Source organism: Leptinotarsa decemlineata, unplaced genomic scaffold, assembly GCF_025532065.1.
Source record: "Leptinotarsa decemlineata unplaced genomic scaffold, Ldec_3_MD MMD2_tig00078422_RagTag_RagTag, whole genome shotgun sequence".
In the NCBI taxonomy this organism is placed as follows: Eukaryota; Metazoa; Arthropoda; class Insecta; order Coleoptera; family Chrysomelidae; genus Leptinotarsa; species Leptinotarsa decemlineata.
Window position 1 is genome coordinate 18,383,739 of NW_027412747.1, and position 23,647 is coordinate 18,407,385.

General features: G+C 36.0%; 1 protein-coding gene and 1 non-coding gene across 4 annotated transcripts in view; both read left to right on the plus strand.

The window, feature by feature from the left end:
* The window catches only part of LOC111510745 (uncharacterized), a 47,992-nt gene that overhangs the window by 4,266 nt on the left and 20,079 nt on the right, over nt 1-23,647 (plus strand). For 2 of the 3 annotated variants that reach the window (XM_074186028.1, XM_074186026.1), the window contains exons 2-3: nt 5,641-5,889; nt 12,280-12,547. In XM_074186028.1, the coding sequence (XP_074042129.1) occupies nt 5,743-5,889; nt 12,280-12,547 (415 nt within the window). In that variant the 5' untranslated portion in view covers nt 5,641-5,742. Of the gene's footprint in view, nt 1-5,640; nt 5,890-12,279; nt 12,548-17,889; nt 18,285-23,647 lie in introns of those variants that run through there. The other variant, XM_074186027.1, reaches the window with a different exon arrangement.
* On the plus strand, nt 14,862-14,933 carry TRNAE-UUC (transfer RNA glutamic acid (anticodon UUC)). The gene has a single exon. It is a non-coding gene; the product is annotated as a tRNA-Glu (tRNA).

Genomic DNA, 23,647 nt, shown 5'->3' on the forward strand with positions numbered 1-23,647 from the left:
TTTTCAAGAAATTTTACAGTAAAATGGTAATTTACTTAATAAGCCCGAAAAAAGTCCGAAGTCCGAAGAAGTCCGAAAAAACCTGTTTTTGGATGTGTTGGGTACCCTATTTTTTAGCAACCGTGTAGAATAACAAATCAATGGGACACATTTCTTTAAGTAATTTCTTTGTAGAACAAAATTTCGAACATTTCAATTCTTATCTGAATTGAATATTTAAATTCGAACAGAAAATAGGTACTAACAGAAACGTTGTGCTTCCCATTTATAATAATATTTATATGATAATTCAAGCAATTTGTTGAGTATATTTAAATACCTTCTGTTGATTTCATCTAATTTTGTTCGTTAGGTTAGGTTAGGCTAGGCTAGGTTCAAAGTGAGTGGGTCTATTCGACCCTCCACCGCAACCCGCAAGGGTTTATTGTGGCCCATATCTATTCACACACGACCAAATAAACCCAGCTTCTTAACGAAGCCGATTAGTTTGTATAGTGAGTGGTCTTTCAGGTCAGATGGTAAGAGTAGGTACAGCTCTGCCGAACTTTTGAAACCTGATTGGGTCCCCAGAGGGGGCAGACACAAAGTATGTGCTCTGCCTGCTTCATCATTTTCCAAACAGAGGCGACCGAAAGTCCGAGTCTCTGCATGAGATGATTCAAATGACAGTGACCCGTAAGAAGGCCTGTTAGACATGCCTACTGTAGTCCAACAACTGTTTGGTATCAAGCTTCGAATAAGCGCCTTGAAGTGAGCCAACCCTGGGAGATTCTGCTAGAAGTCCATAAATTTTCTTGCCATCCTGGTGTTCAATCTTTGTTTGGCAAAGTCTAAAGCGATGTCAATGGTAGGTTCTGGTCCCATTAAGCTGCTTGCAGCACTCTTCTTTGCAAGGGAGTCAGCATCCTCATTGTCTTCCAGGCCAGTATAGCCGAGAATCCAGACCAGATACAATCTGTTAAGTTCTCTCATGGAGAGCCGTTTTTGGCAATTTGCTACCAATTTAGACGTTGCTTGGTAGGAGTCAACGCTGCTTGACTATCCGAGGATATTTTTAATGACTTGTGTATGAGGTTGGATTCTTCCATCTCTTCGCACACAATTCAATAGCATAAATTTCCACTTGAAATACAGTCGCATAGGTTCCTAGGCAGGTTGATAACTCTATCCTAGGTTTGCGACTGAAAACACCTGCACCAGAACTGGAAGGCGTTTTTGATCCATCTGTGAACCAACAACTATCTGTTCTTAATATTTCCTTCTCCCGGCAGTTCGTAGTTGCATCCATGCATTTTGAGAACAAATAATAAACGTTTACAAAGAATGTAAACTTTCATAGCCGGAAATAACTGTGTGAAATGTATTTTCCGGGTTTTTTGGTCGTGGTCCTGCAGACCAGAAAATGGCTTTCACACAATAAACGTTTTCTTACCTAGACTTCGATTTTTGAAGCAATAATTGTGATGTAGCAGCAGCTGCTCCAGCTGCTGCAGCAAATAAAAGTAGGATGAAACCCATTAGAAAAGGAGGGGAATATGATAAAAAAGGAAGGAAAAATAAATTACGGGCGATCTGAGTTCGGGAAGTGAAAGGGGGCGAGTTTAAAAGAGTAAAAAATGGTTGTAGGTAATGTTGTAGGTAGGTAATGAAAAGATCTACAACTTTGGTATTGACAATTTTTTCACATAACCTCAAAATTCATGTGAAAAATTCAAATAGCCAAGTTTTTGTTTTTTTATCACGAAGATTTCAAAATCATAAAAGAAAAAAATATTGAGTATCTAAAATTAGAACAAAAAAGAGGTCCTACCGCAAAACTTTGGATGCAGTACTGGCAAATGATTTCATTGGTTGAAGATTTCATACGGGCCGAACGTACAGGTAATTGGAAATCACATTTGAAATGCGTGGAAAGTATGCTTTCCTGTTTTCATGCAAGTGGGCACTTTTTAAACGCAAAATCTGCTCATCTTCATCTCCAAGATATGCGTGAGCTTAAAGACACAATAAATGATGATTACGAATTCACGAGATTCACCAAGGATTCTTCACAATTGATATTTCATGAGATTTTTTATGACATGAATGTAATTAGAATGAAATTGCAGCAATCACATTTTTTGATGAAATTGCACATTATGATTTAAAAAAAATCGAATTCCAGTTTTTTTCGATTTTTACATTTTCTGAGAATATTTACTAAAGTAATGTATATTTTTTTACACCATCAGGAAGTAGAGATTTCAGCGAATAAAAAGCACACCGACTTTTTGAAAAAAGCTGATATGTTGACGCGAGAATTTTCGATTGAAAATTAGGATGCTTTTTTGAAATTAAGTCAAAATAAGGTGTAAAAATATTTCAAATCAAATAAATTATTTGCGACATAAAAAGGTAAGTTTTCTCCAACTTTTTTTAAACATAAAAATAAAAAAATAGAAACTGTAAAAAAATTCTTGATATAAAAGTTGTTGACGTTTTTATTACCTATAACTTTGACATCGAACTTTTTTCCATAAGACTCGTACGTTTTTCCGTAAATCGAGATGAACCATTTTTCACCCTTAAAAACTCACCCCCTCCCACTTCCCGAACCTAGATCGCCCTTAATTTATTTTTCCTTTCATTTTTATCATATTCATAATCAGGCTGCCTTTCACAGGTAGCCTTTCACAGGCAGCCGTTCACAGGCAGCCTTTCACAGGCAGCCTTTCACAATGGCTGCTGCTTTCCATAGTTTATTGCGAAAAAAAAAAGAAGTTTTCACCCATTTTTTTTCGTTTATTTCTGATGGGGTTTCCAATAGCTTCTATATCTACGTAATTTCATTTGATTACTGTTTATTGCATTCATTCTCATGTATCTGATAAAAATTGAAGAACTAACTCTCTACGCTCAGCAAGATGAAGTTAATGCATGACCCTGTATATTGAATTATTATTTGAAAAACAGTAAATCAAAATTCAAAATCGACCTGTTTGGGAAATTCCCAATAATATCGTAAACTCAACTAACAACTAATTTATACGTTACTTCATGGTAGATGGGTATTTCCATAATTTTTTAACCAATTTGTGATGACACTCCGAAAACTCACTAAAGAATTTAGCGAGAGTGAAAACGACAAAAATGACAGAAATATTTTATGTCAACAGACATAACAGAAATCAAATAACACTTCGAGCGAAGAATCTGGAAATGGAAAGCGTTCGTGCAAGTTTTCCATGACATAAAGCAGGCGTCTGGTATATGAAAGTGGAGAGAACGTCTCACGCGAACGTTCAAACAGCTTTTAATGTACTTTTACTTTATAGATTAGAGTAATATTGTGCACTACACAAGAGTGAATCGCTAATCAAGTCTGCAGTAGTGTTTCGTTTCGAACATTCGTACTTTTGGGACGGTCCAACATTAATTTTCACAGGTATCGTCTCTTTGGAATGTTCCATTTTGTGACTAAAATGCGCTTGTTAGTAACACTCTACCAAGGTTATTTTTATAAAATTCGCCTGCATGTATAGGTATGATGACAAGAAGCAAGTGACTGTATTTGTTTGGATATGAATTTCATTAGTTCAGATTTCTATTGTCTGATATTACATAAAATGATTTGAAATCCCTGAAAGAACTAATAGAAGAAGAATTAAAAAAAGCTGGAAATAACAATTAGATCAAGCAAAGAAAACCCTGAAATGAAATAACAGTAAAATAAAAGAGGAATCATCAAGACTCTATTAAACCGTGCTTTCGGGTTCTGTAATACTAAGGAAGGTCTCGAGAAGAAACTGAACATCATTGAAGATGACCTTCAACGGAATTGCTACTCCAAAGCGATGGTGGAACAGACTGTGGCTAAAAAACAGCAGAAGTCTCGCAAGGAAGAGAAGCCGCCACAACCAGTGCTTACACTTCTCTACATCAGGGGATTATCGGAAAGGATAAGAAGAATTGGATCCAAGTACAATATCAGAACCTGCTTTAGAACTGGAAACACCATCCGTAGCAGCCTCACGAAAATCAGGCCACCAAACGCGGACTGTAATTCCAAGAATTGCATTTATCGGAGTGAAACTAAAAGGCCATTGAGCATTTCAGAGCACAAGAAACACACACAGCGAGGGGCAACCAACAAATCAGGAATAGCAGAGCATGTTTGGACCCATCAACATAACATCGAATTTTGGCTCCTGGCTATGCGTGTTTTTGTGCTCGACAATACGACAATGGCCTCTTAGTTTCACCGATGTATGATTCTCCGCACTCGCAGTGTATCCGGTAAATGCAATTCTTGGAATCGCAGTCCGCGTTTGGTAGCCTAGTTTTCGTGAGGCTGCTACGGATAGTGTTCCCAGATTTGAAGTAGGTTCTGATGTTATACTTTGACCCAATTCTTCTTATCCTTTCTGACAATCCTCTGATGTAGGAAAGTACAAGTACTGGTTGTGGTGGCTTCTCTTCTTGCTGTCTTCCAGCCAAAGTCTGTTCCACCAATACTTTGGAGTAACCATTCCGTGGAAGGTCATTTTTGATGATGCCTTATTCATTTACGAGACCTCCCCTTGTATTACAGAATCCGAAAGCACGGTCTAGTAGAGTCTTGATGATTCCTCTCTTAGTCGATTGATGGTGGTTGGATTCCTGGTTTAGATACTGTCCCATATGAGTGGGTTTTTGATATACAGATGTTTCCTATTTAGTGTCGGTCCTCTTCACCAATACGTCTAAGAATGGCAATTCGTTGCGGACTTTCCTTTCCATTGTGAAAGTGATAGAAGGACTTACGTTGTTGATGTGCTTCAGGAAAGTGTCTAGTTCTGCATTCCCATGGTTCCTTATTATGAAGGTGTCGTCTACGCATCTCAACCAGACTTGGGACTTCTTGTGGGCTTCTTCAATGGCCAGAGTTTCAAACCACTCCATATATATGTTGGCTATAACCGGTGAAAGTGGTGATCCCATTGGCAGTCCCTCATCTTGCGTAAAGAAGAATGAACCTACATATAGAATATCATGATTAACAACCATAGTAGATTTTTACCGAAATAATACATTTTTAAAACACTTTTAACAAAGCTGAAGTACACAAACAACAAGGTGGGCATCTTTAGGGTATCGATATTGATAATGATATTCACTCAAATTCTACTTTTTGTGCTAATTACTGGGGAAAAATTGACTGACTGGAAGTTTGCAGTTTATCTTCAATTGAAGACCAACGGAAGGCATTTTGAATCGAAGAAAACTTGCAGACAGCGAAAAAATATTCATTTCATCTTGAGCCTTATGATGCACTGTTTGGAACCTTTGGTGTAGTAATTAATATTACTGGAGTTTTTTCCCAACACCGAATCGTTATTTTTAACACCTCGACACGTGTTTCGATCACCAAGAGATCATCTTCAAAAAGGAAGATTGAAACTGTGTTTTATTTTTAACACCTCGACACGTGTTTCGATCACCAAGTGATCATCTTCAAAAAGGAAGATTGAAAATGTGTTTTAATCTTCCTCTTTGAAGAGGTGTTAAAAATAACTATTTGGTGTTGGGAAAAAACTCCAGTAATATTCATCTTGAGCCATCTATGAAGATGTGGAATAGAGCCTTGGGGCAAACCAAGTATCACCAAATATATTTTTCCAGATTCCAAGATGAAGTCTGATCCACCGTCTCGACTCCACGACCAGAACGCTCGGAGTGGGGCGTCGGCGAGCACGTGGACGTCGCGCGTTTCGGCGCCCTGCCATGAGTAACCCGCCGAAGAGCGTGAGAGTTGCCACGGCGTCTTTCAATGGTAAACAGCGTCGCCGAAAAGCACGTGGTGTCACGACGCTGATGTACGCCGCTCAACAGGGGAACGTCGAAAGCGTTAAGGAAATAATAAAAGTTCAGGTTAGTGTGTCACTGTGAGTAGGTTAGTAGAGTGTGTTGTTTGCATGTAGAATAATAAACGAGTTCTTGAATAATTGCGAACTGTTGGCTCTAATCGTGGTTATTATACAAGTTGGTTTATTGAAAACTCATCAGGAAAGAACTCCTCACGAAAATATAGTTCAATCATTGGAGAAAATATACTACGGCACTGTATAGTTTTGGCAAACAGAAACGATTTGCACAAATATCTGTCAAAGTTGACCCAGCACCAGGAGTTGTTTTCACCCTGGAGGTGAAAGCCCCTTTCTAAAACTAAAACTAAAATAAAAATGCTGCATTGAAAATAAGTAATGAATGAATTGACTAATTCCAAGCAACTTTTATTTCATAAAGATTTTAGTGAAAGCCAATATTTTTCTATTCATTCATAAGGAATTTGACAATTTCTCAAATAATTATTCTATGTTTTCAGAAAGTTTTTTTGGACTTGTGATGCACTGTTTGGAACCTTTGGTGTGATAATGGATATTACTGGAGTTTTTTCCCAACACCAACCGTTATTTTAACACCTCGACACGTGTTTCAATCACTAAGTGATCATCTTCAAGAGGAATATTAAACTAATCATACTCACAAAGCTATCTACAGGTATCTACCTGTTCTAGGTACCTGCATCTTGAGTGTCTTAAATTAATTTTACAATGTGTCCTTATGTAATAGTCAAGTAAATCTAATAATTTGAAATATTCTAGTTAATATAAAATTAATTTCACAATATTGCCCTATCTACTTGTCTTAAATTGATTTTACAACGTGTCCTCATGTAATAGTCCGGTATATCTAATAAATAAAATATTATTTCAATAAGCTGTATGAAATACCATTAAGTATTGGTCCACTATGGTTATTCATAATATCATTATGTTAACTTATTTATACACTCTGATAAGCATCTAAATGCCTGTTGTTGTTAACTTGTTCAACTAATCTTAATGAACTGAAGTCTATGGAATGGTTTTGTTGCAAAATATGATGGGCGACAGCTGATTTTTCAGGTCTTCCATATTTTAAGTGTGCTAAGTGTTCCTTATATCTTATTTTAATAGATCTTTTTGTATGTTCATAATATTTTGCATCGCAGTCCTTACATACAATTTCGTAAATTCCATACTTTTCCGAATTCTCGACTTTTGTCTTTTGAACTTCCCAAAAGGCTCTGTAGTGTATGACTTGTTTTGAAAACCACCTTCGTATCTAGTTCCTAGAAAATCTTTCCAAAGTTCTTCGTGTATTGGTGGTACGGAACTGTGATATATTTATCTTGGTTTTTGTCCCTTCTAAAAGTCGAGATTTCTTTCATTCTCAACCTAAACTTTTTTTTCTTATTATGTCATCTACAATACCCCTGGAGAAACCGTTAGTAGGTGATTTTTCCTGTATTTTACGTTTTTTTTTTGTGAACCTCTCATGTGTTAGAGGAAAAGTCAAAAGACGATGCACTAGAAAATTCAACCCAGCACGTTTGTGCCGTCCACAGTGATGTGAACTGTCAGAAATATACCTGCACGTGCTTGAACACTTAGCACACTTGAAATATGGATGACCTGAAAAATCACCAGTAGCCCATTATATTTTGCAACAAAACCATTCCATAGACTTCAGTTCATTAAGATTAGTTAGGCGAGTTAACAACAGGCATCTAGATGCTTATGAAAGTGTAGAAATAAGTAAACATAATATTACGAATAACGATGGTGGACCAATACCTAATAGTATACTATATAGCTTGTTAAAATAGTATTTTGATTATTAGATTTACCTGACTATTACATAAGGACACATTGTAAAATGAATTTAAGACTAGTAGATAGGGAAATATTGTGAAATTGATATTATATATAGCTTATAATATTTCAATCCTAGATTCACCTAACTATTACATAAGGAAACATTGTAAAATTATTTCAAGACTAGAAGATAAGGCAATATGTGAAATTAATTTTTTATAGCTTAGCATATTTCAATTATTTGATTTACTTGACTATTACATAAGGACGCATTGTAAAATTATTTTAAGACGAGTAGATAAGGCAAGATAAGGCAAATTAATTTGAGACACTCAATACGTAGATACCTAGAAAAGATAGCTACCTGTATCTATGTATGGTATATCTGTATAACTGTATGGTATAAATAAGGATAGCTTTGTAAGTATGATTAGTTCAATTTTCCTCTTGAAGATTATCACTTGGTGATCGAAACATATGTCGAGGTGTTGAAATAACTGTTTAGTGTTGGGAAAAAAACTTAATATTCAAGTTTTTTTTGAATAACCTAAGAAATATTTCATAGAAAACATGCCTAGAAATCATGTAGCTCATGAAAAACGAAAAAGGTATAGAGTGTCTGTGGACCGAATACAAATGCATTAATAGTTTGTGGAAAAGTTTTTAAACAGTTCACGGTTAATTTGTAAATGAAGGAGTGTAAACATAAATGAATAAACAAGTGAATGAATGAATATCCTGTATCACTTCTTTTCCTGAATAATTCTGAACTAATTCTCGATGAATGATGACATGAAAGTCTTCTCTGACTTATACACTTGCATGCTTGATAAAAACTACCCCTGCGGTTGAATGCACTTTCGAAATAATGATTCAATATTGTCATGGCAACTTTGTCGCTTGTCTTCTCCAAAAGTTTCTATAAACAGTTGTAACTGACTATGTCTGTGAAAGAGAAATATATCTTGTGTTTGAACGCGGGCTACTGAGAAAAACAAATTCACAACAACAAAGTGAAAACGTGTGTGTGATTCAAGAACATTTGAGAATATCATTTAGCAGGTATAATAATCACATTATCAATTATTATTAATTAATAATTCATTAGTGAACAAGAGGTTACTAGTTTGGAGACTAGAAATAGGAAACACAAAAATTCTGAAAGCGTTTACCTCTTATATACAGGGTGCTTCATAAAGCGCTTTCTATTTTTAAATTTGAACGAAACAAATTCTGTGTGAGATATAATCGAAATATTTCATTCGTTTGAATGACCAAATGATGCCGTTATGTGTGAAATATGACATCGTTCAAATATCTACCACAACTTTTCTGGGTGGACCGCATCAGAAAACTCCAGTTTTTCATGACGATGGCGCGTTGGCATAGGTTTTGTTGGCTTTGAGAAATGCTGTGGTTTGTGGTTTATTCGCATACACTTGTGGCTTGAAAAAATCCCACAATAAAAAGTCTAATGGAGTCAAATCGCACGATCTCGGTGGCCAGTTCACATAATCTCAATGTGAGATGACCATGCCCTAAAAACGCTCGTGCAGAATTCGAATATGGCATGAGCTGTATGGCACGTAGCGCCATGCTGTTGAAAACACATGTCGTTGGTGTCCAGATCATTCAATTCAGGCCAAAATAATTTGGTAATCACCACCCTATAGTTGGTTTAGGTCCGAAGTGAGTGGGTTTATTCGACCCTTCACCGCAACCCGCAAGGGTTTATTGTGGCTCACACCTATTCACACTCGACTAAATAAACCCAGCTTCTTGACGAAGCCGATTAGTTTATTTGGTGAGTGGTCTCTCAGGTCAGATGGTGAAAAACGGATATGCTGAATTCTAAAAACCTGATTTGGTCCCCAGCGGGGCAGGCACAAAGTATGTGCTCTGCTGTTTCATCATTTTCCAAACAGAGGCAACACACACTGTCTTCCAACAGTCCGAGTCTCTGCGTATGATGATTCAAAAGACAGTGACCTGTAAGAAGGTCTCTTAGACATCGTAATTCATCCCTACTGTAGTCCAATAACTGTTTGGTATCAAGCTTCGAAAAGTGAATAAAAGCCTTCTTGCCATCCAGGTGTTCAATCTTTGTTTGAAAAAGCCTAAAGCGATGAAAGCAATGACAGGTTTTGGTCCGACTAAGCTGCTGCAGTACCCTCATTTACAAGGGAGACAGAGCTTCATTGCCTTTCAGGCCAGTATGGCCAGGCATCAAGACCAGAGACAATCTGTAAAGTCTTCCTATCGAGGAGAGTCGTTTTTGGCATATTGCTACCAATTTAGACGTTGCTCGATACTTGCCAAGAACTTCCAACGCCGCTTGACTGTCCGAGAATATTTTTATTGACTTGTGTATGACGTTGGATTCTTCCAATCTCTCCACATGCAATTCAATATCGTAAATTTCCGCTTGAAATACAGTCGCATACGTTCCTAGGCAGGTTGATATCTTTGTTCTGGGTCTGCGACTAAAAACACCTGCACTAGAACCGGAAGGTGTTTTTGATCCAACTGTGAACAAACAACTATCTGCTCTTAAATATTTCCTTCTCTCTACTCGAAAACAGTACTTTATAAGGCAGTTCGTACTTAACAGTTGGAGGAATAAAGTCAGAGGTCATTTACAGAATGCTGTGACTTCCAGTGTCAACCAACATTCTGTTGCACTCCGCATTAAATTGATTTGTGCGATTGCACAAGTCTATATGCAGTCCATCTAGCTTCTCTCTCCAGAAACATTGTGGAGAGGAGGGACCACCAACCTATTGTGCTCGCCGTTAACAGTGATGGCCTGGCAACATCGTTCTGGAAGAAATATGAGTGATAACGCCGCTAGCCCAAAATTCACCCCAAACAGTGACTTTTCAGGATGCATTAGACACTCTTGGATCTCATGTGGATTGATATCATTTATTTATTCACGTACCCATTCAAACAGAAATGGGCCTCATAGCTGAAGATGGTTTGTCGATGAAAATTTGTGGACTCAAATCCTCCACATCGCAGATAATCTCAGCCCATCGCCATCGGTTCACTTAGTTACGATAGGGGAGTCAAAATCTCTTCTTAAGGATATCCCTTTACTACCTGTGCCATTACTATATCTCCCATGATGGTTATGTATTTTAGTCCTCTTCTAAGCATGCAGTCCAACCAGCTGAAGCGTTTGTCGTCGATTCTTCGTCTCTTCAACGCCTGGATGATTGGTTACAACAATCAATTTCAAACTGTTTTTTTCTATAGGAGTTGGTCGAAAGATTCAGATCATTCTAAAGACTCAGTAAATCTAGGGCAAGAGGAATTCTCATCCCCTGATCAATGAATGGGTTTGACGAAGCTACTTTTCCAAAATTCTGAAAATATAGTCATAGCGAGAGATGAGATACATAATATGACAAGACAAGAACTTGAGGCACAGTCACACATTTCCTTAATATAACTGAAGGATCAGGTTCTCAGCTGAAACTAGTGTTGTATAGAGTTAAATTTTTCAAATATTTCACAAACCTCATTAATTGGGAAACAAATTTACAGTAAGAATCATGAACCCTGATCTTATAATTCTTCTTTTTTCAACCAAAAAACAAGCACTACACAAAAATCCTCTAGGCGCTCTAAGAGTGGTGCTTGTGTGAAAGTAGCGATTCACGTTGGACTTGAACAGCTGAAGATTAAATTCATTTGGAGAAACTTTTTCAGAAAGTTCATTTCACATGAGAGAGTTCTTAAATAGTGAAGTTCGAAATGTACTGGGTTGTACCGCTTTTGGTGGAATCGATTGTGTCAAGTCACTTGAACACCTTCCGTGATAGTATCTATGAAAGAGGTACACATATCCCAGCTTTCTTCGATGTTCCAGACCATCAAAGTTGTAAGTGATTTTCGTGTCTCCAATCAGGCGGATGGATCTTGCCTGGATGAAACCCAGCACCTTCAGGAGCTCCATACAATACTACAATACTCCAAAGTAGGTCTGATCTAAGCGATATCAAGCATTAAAAGTTGCTGAGGTGTGTACAGCTTTCTGGTTTGAAACAGTGTTCCAAGCTTATGAGAAGCAGCCCTTGCAATTCCAGCGACATGATTGTGCCAAGACATATTGGTGTCCATTTTAAACCCCAACAAACTTATCGAAGCAGAGAGCAGAATTTTATGTCCTGAAATTATTTTATCCGGTACATAGCTCTTATCTTTTTGGGGAATATCGATACCTGAGTTTTAGTCGCATCGAATTGAACCTGGTTACTTCCATTTCAATTCGAAATCACCTTCAGATCCTCATTGAGATATGTAACCTCCTGCTGCCGGTGAAGATGTGCATCCGCCGCCGATGTATTAAAATCCAAATTGAATGCCGAGACAAGGGTGCGGTCGCCTGTTGATTCAAGAATGTAATTCGAATATCATAGGAACCGTTCAATTTCTCTCTAGAATGACTATTCGTCGTCGTAATCACATTTGCTAAACTTTTTGGCTATTCGAACGGTCTATCATCTATCCCGTTGATCCACGGGCGGTCTGTACCCGTCAAGTTGGTAACAATAATTTATTCCGAACCTTCATCATCCTGACATGAAATCCTTCCTGAATGTCTTTTTTTTTCAAGGAATCTTCGCTTTACGACTTGGATCGTACAGGGAAAACTCCGCTCCACTACTGCTGCACTAGCGACAACATTTGCGCCGCCCACGCCGCGGATCTTTTAGTCATGGCTGCCCCCGACTTGCTAGATGGAAAAGATGAAGACGGATTCACTCCTCTTCATCTTGCTGTCATCGCTGGAAATATACAGCTTGTGACTTTTCTACTGGCGAATAACGCAGATGTGAACGCGGTTGATAACGAGAAACATACCGTGGTTCATTGGGCCACTGGTAAGTATTGATAATAATAATGATGATATTTGTTTGAAAGTAGTTGACAATGTTTCATGGTGAATTTTACTAGTTTGCACTGTTATTATCTAATATGATGTACTATGATTTGAAATCGAGTGTCAACATGATTTAGCCAAAGTCTCGGTAGATAATAACATTATCCTGAGGTGGGTTAAAGGGCACGACAGAGGTAAAGGTAAGTGGATTGCCGACTCTTTGCCAAGGAAGCGGCTGGACTAAGAATTTTAGGACCCAGTGGCACCTACGGCCTGATGACTTCGACAATGGGGAATGTTCCTCCTGACGAAAATCAAGTAGTTTTCATAAAAGAGCTCTAAAACAACGCATTGTAAACTTATCATTTTAACCTTTTTCTTTAAAAAATTATTTGAATACTTAAAAGAGAGGAATGAAATGATGCATTCAACATTTAAAGGGATTCTTTTCTATTTCACCATTTGGCAACATCGGTTATAGCTAATAAAGGACAATGAATCTGTTACCTGTATGAGACAAACAAAGATGACATATTTCAGAGGAGTGATTTCATGTTTACTTATGTTCCGATTTCCGAGACATTCTGTGACATATGATATTTTGTGCACCTAACCTATCTTCCTCTATATAAATTGATTGATGTAGCCTTTACTACGTGGTAGGAGATCATAATGAAAAGAGAAATGATAATTTCTATGTTTTTTACCACTTTTAAACTCTTTCATTATTGTATTAGTTTGAGAATGTCCATATAGGACGAAACTGCAGTAACGTCAGGAGGATGTACAATGAGTCTCATGAGGCCTAAGTGCTGTGGCCTTGCACTCACCTTCCCTACTCTACAGATACAGATTATTTGAAATCTCTGAAAGAACATTTGAGATTGAAAATTAGGACAGCTGAAAAATTACAATTATATTGAGAAATGAACCATGAAATGGAATTACAATGAAATAAAAATGAGAAAGTAAAAAAAATGAAAACTGAACAATCAAAAATGAAATGAAAATTAAAATGATTTTATACCAAGTTACTTTAGGGCGTTTCGATTGTTAGTATCCACAATCGTCTTCGGGTGAAGAATGGACTACTCCTCCGAGAGATTAATATTTACAAGTCATTCGAACGCTTCCATCTATCCCCTCTTCTCTCTTCCGCTTCACAAATTTAGTGGGAGTTGTCCATTTTTCGCTTGATTAAAGGTTTCCGCATGTTGCGTATCTCTACGCTAGTTTGGCTGAATAGTTGTTGGACAACATATATACTTGCAGCTTATTTGAATATTCGTGATAAAAACTCTTCAGAAAGATATGTAGAGCATACACGGAATTTTCTTTCAGGTACAATTTGGAAGTAAAAACCCCTTTAAAACAAATACTCTCACATGGACATCGAATTATACGAAAGAAACAAGTTCTTCATAACAACTACTTCCATATGAACATCAAATTATACGAAAATCAATTTTTCCAAACATTCAGCTTGTGATTAATAATAATAACCTTTGATAAAAGGTTATTATCATTTACCCAAATGAAAGTACCTATGCTCAGAAGTATCTATCAATTTCATTCCTGAAAAATGTAAGTTCCTATCTACCTGAAGACAAAAACGTAACCTCAGTCTCCAAAGTGATTCATTATTTGATAATAAAATCAACTTAGGTGCAAAGTTCTTCATCAAGCGTGTCGCGTCAGTTTGTGAGGTCGCTTGAATTCATTTTTTCGCGCGGGAGTTTTTATTTCGTGATATTTCTCAAGACAGATTATGGTGTGAAGGGCAATAACAGTGTCCATGAAATGATTAAAATAACAAACATATTTAATTTCAATGCGATCAATATCATATTCGTTTGAATGACTTTTCAATTATCACATTATATATGACCATTTTATGAACATTGAAATGGAAGAGGCAGTTTTTTTTATGTATCCTCATAGGAAGAAAATGTGGAAATATCTGAAGGGAGGGAGAAATCAATTAAGTTTGAAATGAACTTTTTACAAACATCTGTATATCGTGCATACATTTTTTTATTCATTTTATCGAGGGCATCACAAATGATCTGAACTTTTTTGATATATCCAGTGATTTTGGAAATATGACAAAATATTTTGGATGATTGAAATTTTATTGTAAAAAACTAATATCTGGACTTGGAAAAAATATGTAACCCATTGAAATTCAACTTTCGACTTTTCAACTTTCAACTTTTCGAGATAAAATATATAATATTGCTTTTCATTCAGATTTGCAACATTTACTACAATTGAGATATAATTCATGGATAGTTTAACATAATAATTTCTTATCATCCGATATGGTCTAGTGGCTAGGATACCTGGCTTTCACCCAGGAGGCTCGGGTTCGATTCCCGGTATCGGAATATTTTTATTTTTTTTTATTTAGGAAATAATTATTATTTGAATTAGATTTGAATTGAAAGGGTTATATTTTTAGGAGTAATTAATTTTTGGGAAAGAAAGTTTTTGGCTTTCTACTACTCCATCTGATACAAAAAAAAAGGGGGATGAGAGAAGTAACTTTCAGACACAAACTGAAACAAAGTCCTCCTGAAACAGCTACTTTCATATAAACATTGAATTACACGAAAGAAAAAAATTCTTTCGAAACAAATACTTCTATATGAACACTGAATTATACAGAAGATACTTTCCTCTACTCAGTTTCTATATCAAACATTTGTTGAGGAATAAGAATCAGATATCATTCACATGAGTTCTACTTTGAATGAATGGTAATAAATTGTACTCACATGGAACACTGTCACCCTCACTGGTATACACCGATGTTTCGCCTCAAGACACTTGAGATCTTCACAACAGAAAGCCACTTAGATGTCCATCTTTGTCGAGAGGCAATCGCGGTAGAAGATTAGAGTGGTGTCAAGAACATCAAAACTGGGATGCAAATAATTGGGCCACAGTTTTGTTTACAGACAAATCCAGATTTGGATTTCATCCAGATTCTCGTCGAGTAAGACTGTGGAGACGACCTGGAAATAATGAACGTTTGAGACACGTCCAGGAAGTCCACACATATAGAGGTGGTACAGTAATGCTATGGGGCGGAATCATGATCGGCGGCAGAACCGATCTCGTTTTTCCAAATCGCTCCCTCACAACTCGACAGTACCTCGACACTATTCTTCTACCTATCGTCCGTCCGTTTACTGGTGCTGGTGCTGAAAACTTCTACCTAATGCACGATAATGCTCGTCCACATGTCGCGCATCTAGTGACTGACTGGCTCACCAACGAAGGAGTTGATGTATTGCCATGGCCAGCACAATCACCGGACCTGAAGCCCATCGAGCATGTGTGGGACATGCTTCAACGAAGAATTACTCCGAATTGAGAGAGCTTTTAATCGCTGAATGGGCAAATGTACCTCAACAAGACATTGACAATCTCATTTTGTCGATGCACGATAGATGTAGGGCCGTAATAAACCAGCGTGGAGGCCATACTTTGTACTGATTCCAATTTTTTTCGGATTATGATTTTTTTTCGGGGTGCCAAAGAAGAGCTATATTTTTTTTTTAGTTTTGCTGATATGCGCACTCAGTATTTTTGACCATTTAATAAATTTTGTTGTAAGTTACATTCGTTTAATAATCACCCGTCAACTTTTTTTTTCCCTAAAGCGATCCAAAAAAAATTATTGCCATTTATAAAAATATCCCTAGGCTTTTCCGATGTGTGTATTTTTCCTTTATATTTTTATCTCAATTCTTTCAAAGTATTACGAGTAAGATAGGTACTTGTGTGTGAATATACAGTGCTTTTCTTAAACGAAAAATTGAAATTTGGGATAATGAAATTAATGCATGAATACTCTATTTTGGAGTGAAATTGACAGATGAAGCTTTCATCTGGGAAAGGGGGGGGGGTCTTGTGACGCGCCTGACAAATGCTTCACAACCCTAGAATATAATGTCAATATCTTCAACTACTACAAAAGGCGAAACTTTTAATAATTGCCTTAATACATTGACATTTAACTACATAATGTGAGGTAATAAGCTTGCGGTCACTTGAGAAGATGCTCAAAATGGTTACCTTGAACTTCTTGACATATGAACAGCCTATCCGATATTTCCCGCCGAACATTTTCGAACGTCAATATCTCTACAAATATTTATTATTCTCTGCCGTATATCCAATATTGAAGCAGGTTCAGTTTCGTACACCTTTTGCTTCAAATAGCCCCATAAAGAAATCCAAAGGTGTCAAATCTGGCAAGCGGGCTGGCCATTCTGTAGAACCTCGACGGCCAATCCAACGACCGGGAAAAGTAGCTTCCAAATAGTTTCTCAATTGTCTGGAGTAATGTGGTGGTGCTCCATTTTGTTGGAATACAATATCCATATCGAATTCAATAGAATTCTCTGCGACGAATTGAATAGGATTCTCTTCGACGATTTCACTATCGGACGTTGTGAATTTGGATACAAGTTCCCTCAAATATTTTCTACAGAAGGACGTTCATTGAAAATCCTTTCGGTCTCGTGAAAGTTACGCGTCGCACCGTAAATAAAAATCGCTTAAATTTTTTTCCTCCAATGGACGAGAATCGACCATTTCAGAGATTGTTGACGTGGTACCTTTCTACTAGTAAAACCGAAAACTAAATGAGAATATTCTAACTGAACAATGATGTTCATTGTCGTACTGACATTTTTTGTCGTTTTTATAAACAAAAAAATAATTCAACAAACCTTATCAGGTTGTTAGAATTGCCATATGGCAGATAAAAAGAAATATTTCTGGAAATATTAATATTAATGTGTTTGTCTTCAGGAAATTAATAAATGTTCCGCCATTTTATAGTAAGTGAAGATGTTCACTTCATACTCTAGGGTTGTGATGTATCCGTCAGGAGCTTCAAAATGATGTTTCACAAGACCCCCTTTTTCATTTAATTTTATTTTCCCAGATGGCGCCCAGTTGCCATCTTGAAAGTTTCACTTGCCAGTTTCTCTTAAAAATACAGTATTCATGCATTGATTTCATTATCCCGAATTTCAATTTTATGTACTGTATGCATATGAAAAGCACAGAATCTTATGAGGTTTTCCTTGTTATTCTACTTATTGGATTAAACACTGTTATGTACTTTTCAACAATGAATATTATAATGTAATTATTAGAAACTGCTCTTTTCTTATGCAGTTGGTTGGGCATTAAAACACACCGATTATGACAAAAAAATCAAGGTAACTTCAGACATAAAAACTTGCGATAATTTCCAAGATAGCGAATTCCACCTCCAACTTGCCCGACTGGACATGTCCTTGAGAGTCCAGCTAATTTCCCTTGCGTATACAAAATCAAAAGTCAAGGTCCGACATTTCTGGAACAAAAATAGTTTCCATTATAAGACTCTTCGAGGCACACGCGAGTCCACCGTACTTCGGAATTTAAATAGGCATTATATCAGTGCATGAAAAATTTGAATGAAAGGCTTATCACGAAAATGTTATGAAGCAATTAACAATGTATATATCGCATGTAAGTTTCATGACTTGAAGCTTATAGAGTGAATTTTACTGGACTCCTCACAAACCGTAGTTCGGTGAGTTCGTAAAGCTACAGGAAATTTAATACGATTTGTAAGGTGAAAGAGATGCCAGGAAATGGACGTAGAACGAGAATTGACGAGTATAAGAAGATCGAAAGAAAATTGGAAAGTGTTAAAAAATACTTGGAAAATCGTGAGTGGTGGAAAAACTTTTGATTAAATATTTGCATCAGATACTAGAAGGAAATGAAATTAAATGATCATTAAAACTCACTGATGCAGTTTATTGTATGATTTTCACTATAAAATATTTCATTTTACAAAAACCGCGACACGTGTTTCGCTATAAAATAGCTTTCTCATGCATAGCAAAACACGTGTCGCGGTTTTTGTGAAAATCATACAATAAACTGTATTAATTAGGTTTTTCATATGGATTTTTATCAAGTATCGGCCAGTTCTATTCAATTAAAGAATAATTAAGTTTTAACGAATTAATACCTGTAGGCAGACAAGTATAGGTAATATGTTAGAGTATAAAATAGTTGGAATTTATGCTTGTAAAAGCTAGTGTATAGCGAAACACGTGTCGCGGTTTTTGTAAAATCTTTCACAGTGAAAATCATAAAATAAACTGTGTTATAAGTTTTAATATGGATTTTCATCAAATATCGTTCTATTCAATTAACTAATTATTGTCATCATTATTGTATCATTTTCATATGTGTGATTGATGACTTGTTTACTTTATGGTAATTTATGATCACTTAAATGAAATGAATTAAACACTTTTGTCTGAATATATATATATATATATATATATATATATATATATATATATATATATATATATATATATATATATATATATATATATATATATATATATATATATAATAGAGTGTGACGATTGCTCTGCAGTATATACAGGCCAAACTGGTAGAAATTTTGAAATAAGACTGCGTGAACACGTCTGTTTCGACAAAAAAATCTGCAAAGTACGAACATCTTCAAGAATCAAACCACAAGATGAATGAAGATAACCTCAAAATCCTACATATATGTAAAAACGGGAAAAACAGGAATCTGTTGGAGGCCATGGAAATTAAGAAATCAATTAAAAACCAGAAAAATATACCCCTAAACGAGCAACTTGATTTATGTAGGTCTCCTCTCTTGAATTTATGAGTTTAACAACGTCTAGAATTTTCAGAGTGGTATTTTAAATTGGAATCCTGTCTCTCAAATACCTGTTCTTGCAGCATACCTGAAAATTGTAATAAAATCGATATTTCAAAATTCAGATTTCAGTTTAATACTTGATAATGGGGTCAAACCGATCGTATAAATAAAATTTACCAGTGGTATTTAGACAAAAGTTTTTTGTTCATTACATTTAAGGTATCATTCTCAAATACAAGCTTTTGGTGGATCGCATTAAGCTGAAATACTAAAAAGAAGATATGCTTCATTTTAGTGAAAATAAATTATACCTACCTACTTACTAAATATGTCATCGATTCAAATTTATGATTGATGAATTTGACGTATTTTCAATATAATAATACTACAAGATCTCGAAATTTTATAGATAAATTTCCATTTTTTAAGAAAAACTTCGTTATTGAGCAATACCATGCTCCAAAATAACGGAGTGAATTTGATCAATACTCATTATATTATTACATATTTTTTTAATTTTTTGGCACCAATAATTTGGGTCCTACTGACCCAATCTTACTTGGAAACACATATTTTTTCTGTGTCCAAAACCTATTTCAACATTCCATTTTTCCACTTTTCATTTTATATTTTTATCGAGACAATTTGAAAAAGAACCCTTTTTGCTAATTTTAATTTGTAGATTGTAACATACCAATTATTTGAAATTTCTATTTACGGATAGGTATACAAGTTGACATCGTCAGAGGCTCTTCTTCTTTTGTTTAGTCATAGAATAGTTTTTCATAGTTATCAACGTACAGGAGGTACTGACAGAGATGTCTAACTTTCAGTAGGTAGAATCGGTGGGTATGTCTGAAGAGACTAACGGAACAGGTGGTAGCATTGCCTGTCCTTTGAACCTATACCGACTGTATGTGTGAAGGATGAAATTTTGAAACGGTATTTTCTGTACCTGGCTTTGAATAGAAAACACGTAGTGGTGATTTAGTTAACATTTTTGAGAATCATCCATAAGAATGAATAACTAGCTAAAGCCTGTTCCACCATCACTTCGGAGTAGCCATTCCGTTGAAAGTCATTTTTGATGATGCCTAGTTCCTTTTCGGGACCTTACTTTGTATTACAGAGCCCAAAAGCACGGTCTAGTAGAGTCTTGATGATTCCTCTCTTAATCGATTGATGGTGGTTGGATTCCTGGTTCAGATACTGTCCTGTGTGAGTGGATTTTCGATATACAGATGTTTCCCATTTAGTGTCGGTCCTCTTCACCAATATGTCCAAGAATGGTTCCTTCATAATATGGTTCCATATTATGAAGGTGTCGTCCACGTATCAATCAGACTCGGGGCTTCTTGTGGGGTTCTTCAATGACCAGAGTTTCAAACCACTCCATATATATATATATATATATATATATATATATATATATATATATATATATATATATATATATATATATATTGGCTATAACTGGTTAAAGTGGCGATCCCATTGGTAGTCCCTCATCTTGCGTAAATAATTCGTCCAGTAGGAAATAGCGTTTTCGTACACAGCATCCTAGTGACTTATATAAAATCATGTTCTGATAGTGTTAGTTTCAACTGAGCGTATAGTCTCCAGGTTTTTTTACAACAGTTTCTTGTATTACAGTTCAGCCAGACAAAAAATTAAAATAGTACAAAATTATAAAATGCGTACAATCACAAAAAGCATATAACCATAAAGTACATACAAGTACGCAATTATAAAAGCATATAAGACAATAATAATAATAATAAATAAACTTCATTGTCTAGAGTCATACAACCTCATTGACAAAGCTTGAATATAAATAAAACATATGCCATATCTAGTGAAAACCTGAATTAATTGGTACGTCATTTAGTGTACAGACAAGAGAATGAAATAATCAAATATTATAGAGGTAAACAACACCTTAAACATAACACATTGTACGCACAGTGCAAAGAGTATTGTCTCTCAGGAAAAATATCATCTAAAAGAACCATTCGTTCAGGTCAGTCTCAAATTACTTACACTATAGGTTAATGGACTGACACTTATCAGAAAACAACTACTCCCCTGGCTAATAATACGAAGGGCGTTGGGTTATATCCGACAGGTGCCAGTGCAGTGCCGGATTCTTCACTGAAGTCATTTCTGCATGTGCTGTTGGCACCGCAAGTATTTTGTTCCTCGTGAAAATATCCCTGCATGTCTCACGGGTCTGATTTTTTATACGTACCTGATGATCAATGTTTGTAAAATGAACAATTCATTGAGAAGTGTTGAGTTGCTTATTCCCCAAAAAGGTATTCCATAACGTAGACGAGAATCTAAAAGAGCGTAATATGCCATTTTGACAGTAGCTGGTCCCAGTTCATCCGAAACTACTCTTACTACATAGCAACCAGAAGAGATCTTGCTTTTGAGTTGTTTGAAATGGTCATCAAATTCAAGATTTTTGTCTATGAGCACACCTAGGAATTTGGTGCAATCTTTATTTCCTGTTACATATTTGCCAAATACTACAGGTTCATTAATTGGGCAGCTGAAGGATAATGAGTGGGTTTTTTTGTGTTGAAACATAATTTGTTTCACAATGTTCCAGTCTGTAGATCATGTTATTGCCCGGTCTTCTTGCTTTTCCATTGTATAATAGTATCATCTGCAGAGAGATGTGGTGATTGACTTTGGTGAGGTCGTTGACATATAGGAAAAGAATGGGGCCGAGCACAGATCCTTGGGGAACTCCTGATGAGATTTTCCTCCTATTCGAAAATTCCGCTGTTTTAACCATCTGATATCGTCCTGAGGGATAAGTATCGAACCTTGTTTGAGTCACACCTCGGCATCCGTACATTTGAAGTTTTCTTAGCAGTATCAACACAGTCGAATGCCTTCGTTAGATCAGAAAACACTGCTGCTGTTGTCTCTCCAGCATTAATCCCAGCATAGACTTCATGGAAGAATGAGAAAATTGCCATAATAGATTTTTTTAATGTGAAAATCGAACTAATTTTCACTAATTATACTATGTAAGTTCGAAAACCCTAATATAACCTTTCCGATAGATGAAATTATAAGAATCATTAATAGAATAAAAACAAGTAAATGTATGAAAATAGGAATTATTTGGACACAACAAGATCGTCGTGTCTGGCTGTACTGTTGAACATAGGTCTGTGGTGGCTACTGCTGGAGCTACTACCGGAATCCCGGATCTCGAGAATCAGTGGAGTCCATTTGGATAGGTATGAAACAGAAGCCTTGAGATTTCGTGATGGTTTTTAGATTTCGAGCAGAAATTGCAAGATTTAGTGCATTGAACCCTAGGGCGAGATCCTGTATTTTGTTATTTTTCTTGTTGAAGAAACCATTGTGAAGAACTGAAAAATTCAGAACATTGACATTCTGATTTCTTTATATTGTGGCTATGTATGTTCAATCGTGAGTATTTGGTATTTTTGTTAATTCAACAATTTCAAGGTTAGGGTTGCAAAACCCCATTAAACCTCCCAAGTGAATCATATTCCTTGTTTCATTGGTACTCTTGAAATGTTTATCTTTCCAGTTTCCAGTGACAAGTGTTGAAAGGGGGTACAGTTTTTCTAGAAACTTCTGTAGATGGTGATTCTTTTAATCACTTATAATTGAATGTCTATAAAAAATAATTAACCTCCGCGAATCAAAAGCTACTCATTTCAACTGAGCACTGGTACTGTTTTCTTACTCCAGATCTGGAAACGAGTCGGGAAACGGCTCACTATAATTCCCCAAATCAAACGTTTTCTGTTCTACAGACCGGTTTGATATCGCCTCTAATAAAGGGGTGCTATACGAGTGTAAGCAGTTTGGAACGTTTCAACTATTATTATACCAGGTCACAAGCGAATGAATTGAATTAACCTATTTGAGGTTTTAGAAAGCTGTGAAACGCACGTCCAGCTCATTGGGGTCACCCAGATTTATTATATCTTCTATATGCACTTCACAAGTTTATCACCATTTATAAAAAGAGCTGTTAGTCGAGGAAAACAAATGTGTATGTATTGCTAATGAAAAATTAAGAAGAATTAGAAGATATGCCTTAAATTACATGTTATACTCACTTTTACGCATTGGCGTACATTTCCCAGGAAGTTTAGGGTCTCTTTCTACAAAAATTATATTATTTGTTGATATAAATTCAAATGAATTTTTACTCACTTTTTGTATGTCTAGAAACCCTTTAAGAGTTATGTGAATGATTTCCTATGAAAAATACTACTTTCAACATTTTCTTCCTCAATAACTATTTGAGAATATTTCAAGGGAAAAATTATATTGGGGATCAATAGGGAGAAATGAAAGTTGATGGTATGAAGAATT